The sequence below is a fragment of the Mus pahari genome, chromosome 22 (genome assembly GCF_900095145.1).
Source record: "Mus pahari chromosome 22, PAHARI_EIJ_v1.1, whole genome shotgun sequence".
NCBI lineage: Eukaryota > Metazoa > Chordata > Mammalia > Rodentia > Muridae > Mus > Mus pahari.
In genome coordinates, this window is record NC_034611.1 from 23,342,722 (window position 1) to 23,349,517 (window position 6,796).

The 6,796-nt window shown below is 36.3% G+C and overlaps 1 protein-coding gene across 5 annotated transcripts in view; it reads right to left on the minus strand.

Moving 5' to 3' along the window:
• Positions 1-1,173: 1,173 nt before the first annotated feature.
• The window catches only part of Slc26a7 (solute carrier family 26 member 7), a 131,186-nt gene continuing 125,563 nt past the window's right edge, over positions 1,174-6,796 (minus strand). For 3 of the 5 annotated variants that reach the window (XM_029533429.1, XM_029533430.1, XM_021222306.2), the window contains exons 17-19: positions 5,253-5,307; positions 5,063-5,166; positions 3,866-4,169 (exon numbers count right to left, since the gene is read on the minus strand). In XM_029533429.1, coding sequence (XP_029389289.1) covers positions 4,134-4,169; positions 5,063-5,166; positions 5,253-5,307 — 195 coding nt within the window. In that variant the 3' untranslated portion in view covers positions 3,866-4,133. Of the gene's footprint in view, positions 4,170-5,062; positions 5,167-5,252; positions 5,308-6,796 lie in introns of all 5 variants that reach the window. The other 2 variants (XM_029533432.1, XM_029533431.1) reach the window with 1 other exon arrangement.

A 6,796-nucleotide genomic window follows, 5' to 3' on the forward strand; every position in this document is an offset into this window, starting at 1 on the left:
CTCTCTCTCTCTCTCTCTCTCTCTCTCTCTCTCTCTCTCTCTCTCTCTCTCTCCTTCCCCCTTCTTCCTCCCTCTCTCCCTTCCCCCTCACAGTCTTACACACACACACACACACACACACACAAATAAATAAATAAATAAATAAATAAATAAATAAATAAATAAATAAACACTTGGAAACAATGTAACGAATATGAGTCAACACACTGCACTGTTTCCTCCGTTGTTGCCCGCATTCTCTTCTTGCATTCATGTTCTTTGGGTGAGAGCATTATTCCTCTGCTTGTCCTTTTTCTGTATTTTGGAGGGTATGTAGCCAGCTTTTTGCACAGGTTTGGGGTTAGAGAGAAATTTTGTCTAGGAAATAATCGCATCTCTAATTCTCAGCCATGTGTGATTAAGATAATATGTAACGTGACTTGGAATGCATTTTGAAATCTAAGGGGAGCATGAATCCAGAAGATGACACTGGGAGTGGGGGAAAAAAATCTGTGGATTGAATCCTATGTGGGAAATAATGTCTATGAGGATGTAATTAAAGTAAAAAACATCCTATTTATTCCCTGAAGTCCCCAGTAAGAAGGCAAGGTGGGAGGGCAGGGTGGAGGTTGTTTTTCTGTTTTATTCCCTCCCGTGCCTCCACATAAGGGAAAAAAGTTGTTTATTTTCTTGGTTTTGAACAGTTGCCATTTAAGTTGAACTCAGCCTCAGAAGCCAGGAAAGACAACTGAAAGCACACAAATAAAAAATGAAAATACAGACATAAATAAACATTAGAACAAAGAGAATTTAAGTCTGGCAAAAGGGTGTTGTGCAACTGAAGTATTAGCAAAAAAAAAAAAAAAAACAAAAAACAAAACAAAACAAAAACCCAGAAAAACAGGAAAACACAACCCTTTCAGTAGTGCATAAATCAAGGCATGGAGTTTACAGGCCCAGGCTGAAGTTTTGTAAGAACAAATTGCTAGGAATAGTGAACATGTACTCTTCAGTGGTCAGAGCAAGAAAGCAGTATGTATTATTTTCTTTGTAGGGGAGTAAATACACAGAAACAATAGACACAACCCCACTTAAGAATTGTAGTTACCATATTTCAATTTATTTCCATGTAAATTGGTTGTTACATGCTGAGTTAGTACAAATAATTATATAAAAAACAATAATTAAGTGCATTGAAAAATATAAAAATAAGTGCAGCATATTAGACTACATGATTCCGGACTACAAATCTTTGGGTTCTGAATGCGCCACAAGCACCACATAACTCCCTGTTTAAAATCTGGCAATAAACTCGCTGCCAGAAAGCATATGTGATATCAAGTCAGATCACCCGCTCACAGAACGCAGAACTGGCATTTCAGAGGTGTATGTATGTTCAGCAACATACCAACATATTTCCATAATTGTTGAATGTCAGACATTATTCATACAGGGTATTAACACGCTAATGTTTTCATTAAAAAGGAAAGATCTCTGTTCTCATTACATTGCATGGTTTTCGAATGGAGTTCTGTCAAATAAATTATTGCAAAGGAGTTTAAGCTAAGCTTTATAACACTGAAACTATATAATTGAGGGCAAATAACCTTTAAAATGAAAGACAAATGGCAAAATTTTAAGGGCACTTAATTTGCATAAATGTGATGTTTAATGTTGACAGTTTTTCCTAGTTACATATTTCATGTCTGTCATATTAGGTTCTTAACACTTGTATAGGTCAGTTTTTTTATGTTATTTTACTTTAATAAGTTCTATGGAAGGGAGTTTATCATATAAAAATAACATGGCCCCATAAGAATAGGTCAGTGTGCTGAAAGAAAACATTGCAACACGAGAGCCATGCCGTAGCTTCTGTTTTCTCTGCTTCTGCTTTGAGATACACTCATATGTCTAAAACTTATGTGCAGTCCTTGGAGTCTCAGAGCCTAAGTCAAGAGACTTTCTTGGGGTCAACAGTCATTGTGGTCTTGGCATCAACTATAGTGCAGTGGACTTCATACAGTGTGTGGTTTGGTCTTCCTTGTCTTTGACTGTAACAATGTTTGATACTGAAATTAATGGGGTTAACTTTCTATGCATTAAACTTATACTCTACATACTTAAATGCACTCAGATGCAATTTCTGAGACAATACTGTCTGAGCATTAACAACAAAACAGAACAAGCCATCCAACAATAATGACTTCAATATCAGACAGGGTTCACGGTCTACAAAAAATTAAAAATGCCTACAATTCATGAGTTTAATTAAGGTCAAATTTGTAAAGCAAAATATCACTTTATATGTACCATAATATATTTCTTTTCTTGGCTCTGCCTGACTCATGATTATATGATAGAGTCCAATGGATTGGGGATGAAGAATATCACCACCGTGTACCATTAGAAAGATGAGTGTGGGTGGTATAGAATAAGACTCCTTTTTATAAGGAAACTATTCCTAAGTCTCCCTCAACCTTCCCTTAGAAAAGCATCTGACAGACAACACTGGTCACCTTACTTGGCACTGCCCCAGTACGTGACGAAGAGATTGAAGTGATTTGGGGAACCAAGACTGTTCTTTTGAATTTGTTTCAGTAAAAATGAAAATGCCCATGAAAATTTGGAACACTATTTTTGGCATCTTCATTTATTATTTCATCCTACCAAAAACTGAGGTGTTAAAATGATGGACCATGTGAATGTTTACCTTGCATTGCCTAAGAAATATTCCAACCTGTCACTTGGACAGGGGTTAGAATTTGCTCTTACAGATGCCCATAGGAACTACACTAGAAGGCCAATGTTTAATTTCTATTTTTAATTTGTTTTTCAAACTCTTTTTGCAGGACCTGTTTTTTGTTTTCTGACAGTGTTAGTAAGACTGTATAATAGTTTAGATGCCATTAAGAATAAAGCATAATTTAATCTACGGCATCATATATAAGATAATTTATTAGAAAATTGTGAGATTGCATGCTTGTATATAGTTAAAAATAAAATATACAAGCATGAAAAACGTTTAAACTCATATCTGGCCATTAGTGTTGTATATTATGCTATTATTTGAGCAAATTTACAGATAATCACATTCAAGCTCACCTCTAACAAAAGAAAATGGAAAACATACCATTGACATCTATCTGTCATCTGTCTGTCTGTTGCCTACCTGTCTTCTGTCTCTCTGTCTGTTGTTCTATCTGCCATCTGTCTATCTTGGCATAGATTGAAAACAGATTATATTTTACTGACTTTTTATATTTCAAGTAGAAAATTCAAAAAATTTAAAGGTTAATCTTGTATCCAAAAGCACTCTATTTGTGATATTTTGTTATTGAAAAGATCATATTTGTGAAAAAATTACATGTCAAATTCTCAAATTCTCTGGTTTCAATAAAGTAAGTCTGAAAGCAGAATATCTTTTGTGTGGCAACACAGAAATCAGAATTATCTGATTGAATACACAAATGATTTCCATTATCCACAACTCAACAGATTAATGTCAAGAACTTGGTTTTACTAAAACACCAGTTTTCTTCCACATATGAACTCATAGTTGAATATGTGAATATTGTCAGAGTGATTGTGTTGATGGGTATTGACATTAATAACTTCTATGTTGTCTTTTTCTAAACTGCTTTATATCTGTAGATTTCATTTTTCACTGTATAAAGTCTTTATCTTACTGATGTTTAAATAACTTTGGGATAAAAATTATGGAGAAATGGCACATTTGCTAACACTCTTTTTTTTTAACTAGATGATCATAATATTTTTTTACAAATGGATTCTAAATAATTCAAACCATTTTTGAAAAAAAAAGGTGTTTCTCCACTTGTTAGTTTACAACAAAACAGAAATAATACCATACAAAATACTCTCATAACAGGAAATAAAAGCATGTTTACTGTTCAGTAAACTAAAGCTAAATGCATATTGATGCCTATATGAAATAACTAAATGAATCTGTTTATTAAGAAAAATTAGAAAAATAGGAGGTCAGCAAGTCTTGGCCAGTGGCTATGCAGTTGCCAAGTCATATCATTCTTACTGAGTGATATACTGTATATACACCAAAATGTGTGCAAAATGCCAGGATCTGGCCTCTTTGGGGCAGGTGCTAAAGATGAGGCATGCACTTCAACACACTGGCCTCAGACTTCACTGTGGTCACTGGCCTTGCTCAAATTCTAAAAGAGAAGAAGAAATAATCATATATTACTCACTTACCTCATAATCTGCACTGCAATGAAGGAGTGGCAGTAACATAAGCCACACCCATCAGTAACAAAGCTCCACATCCCATGCCCAGTGACTGACTTTGAAACCAGCCAAATGCTGTAAGTTTCTTGGTCTTTGTTTTCCTACTTCTAAAAATTGGCTGAGTAAGAATCCCTATCTCCCATGCAGTGGCAAATTTAATTAATATGACTAAGGCCTTCAGAATATTCTAGAATGCAGTAGGTACTCAATGCATGTACGTAATAAGAATGATAGTGTTATTGTTCTGACTGAAGATGAGAGCAGTCCCTGTGGGAATTGCTAATGCTGCCCGGGAAGAAAGGCAAAATGACTGAGGGCTACAGTGACATTGCTGGAAACCACGACTATGGGAATCATTACAAAAGCCCAATATTGCACAGTAATTTGCATACTTATAGTCATGTGATCACCACAAGCCATAAATGATGTTCCAAAAGATGACAGTATAAATAAGCCTACTGACATGATTATCTGAGCACAAAATATATTTAAAATTGATATTTAGTATTTGCATTGGAGAGTTCCAAAGTCAAATTCCAGGACAGTGGATCTTAGATTAAAGCTAAGGTGACCATCAAATTCTCTAAGCCAAGACACCATTAGAAGATTCAAATTATTTAACAGTTGTTCATAACTTGCCCACAAAATGGAATGGAATCATTCCTTTTCAAGTAAATGTGTCAGAATGCAGAGGGAAGGGTTATTCGTAGATTATTATTTTTTTTAGAGATCAGTGAGAAGGGAACCTTATAAAACTTCCAACGATTATGTATTCTAGTTTTCCTTACAAAACTCTTGCTCCTTAACTTAACCAACTCACCTTATTTGATTGGATGATACTTATTGCAGCAGGTACCGAGTCAAAAAAAATTGGTTTTTCAGTGTCTAGGTCTCCATAGTATGTCATTGCTTTTATCAAGGATGCTGCAAAGAAGAAGGCACAGGATATGTAAAGACACATGGAGCAGCTGAGAGGATTCATCTGATGGTAGCTGACAAGGCCGTCCTACCTGTACAGTTGGCTAAGAACACATCCACACTCCTGCTCTTGCAATCAAGGTAGAGCTGGAAGAAGGAAAAGAGCAGACACATGGTTAGTCCTGGGTAGCAGACTAGAGGGAAGAACCCGGCTTTGGGGAAAGAACTCTTGGGGAAACAAATGAACATTTCTGAAATCCAGCCACCAGAGGGAGGCATTGTTACACAGTTAAGGACATGCCCAGCACTCTCAAAAGGATTCAAACTGAAATATTTATTCTACAGAGACTAAATTTAGCTGCTCCTATTACCATTTCTTTAGAAAAATGAAAATATAATCTTTGCTTCCTTGTATAAATGAGAGAGGACTACTGTCAACATCTTTTATGGAAAGTCCAGAACCAGCCCATGGAAGTGATGAAGGATGCTAGCCTGCTAACTTCCTTATTTTGCAACAATCTCGGAATACTTCATTGACTCTATAAATCCCAGCTATTAAACCTCAAAACAACCTGAGGTTTATTATATTCCAGTTTTTAAGGTGCACCAAGTGGAAGAGTCAAATTCATGCACAGGCGGACTAGGGCCTTGACTCTTACCTTCTAGGCAGCTTAGCCAGAACTAATTTAGGAGCCAGTGATTTTAATTCACCAAAAGCAGACTAACATCATGAAATCTGGCTAAAAGTGCATGTAAAGCTTCATTTATAGTTGGGTGGAATCGGTTATATGGCAGTGATGTGTCCTATATACAAGACATGGACAGCTGCATTTGCAACACAATCTAGAATGTATTGTAAGCATGTATGTTACATGATACGTAATTTCTCTCATCTTTCTCCATCAGAAGTCCTTTTTGAAAAGTGAGAACTGTGGATTAATCAGAGTTGAGTATAAATGAAAAATAAATAAATAAATAAATAAATAAATAAATAAATAAATAAATAAAAACTACGGGCTCTGACTTTGACATTCAATAAGTGGCTTCCATTTCTTTAAGTTAATGTGATTAATTCAAAGTGACCTCTTGGTGTTTGACTTTGTCTTTAGCCCAATGGAACTCAAACGCATCGCTGTAATGGACAGCCCATTGATGTTGACAAAGACAATCTCCAGTTCACCAATCTGCCTCGACTCCCAACACTGGCAAAAGAATAAATGCAAGTCATCCATCTCCTTTCCATCCTCAACTCCAGCACCAATGCTCTTTGTGCTGAAGTTGCTCAGTGCACAATCTAGAGCTTTCCTAGAAAGCAGAGAATCTGGCGTAGCTGGTCAGGCCCTGCTGCTCGTGGCTCCAAACTTTTTCTCGGGGAAGCTGGAACTAAGAAATCATAGTGCTTGCAAATATATTTGCACTTTTAAGATATGGCCTTAAATATAGGTACAGAGACAAAATTTAGACCAAAGATGAAAGGATGGACTATCCAGAGACTACCCCATCCGGGAATCCAGCCCATCATCAGCCACCAAACCCAGATACTATTGCACATGCCAGCAAGATTCTGCTGAAGGGACCCTGATATAGCGGCCTCTTGTGAGGCTATGCCAGTGCCTGGCAAACACAGAAGTGGATG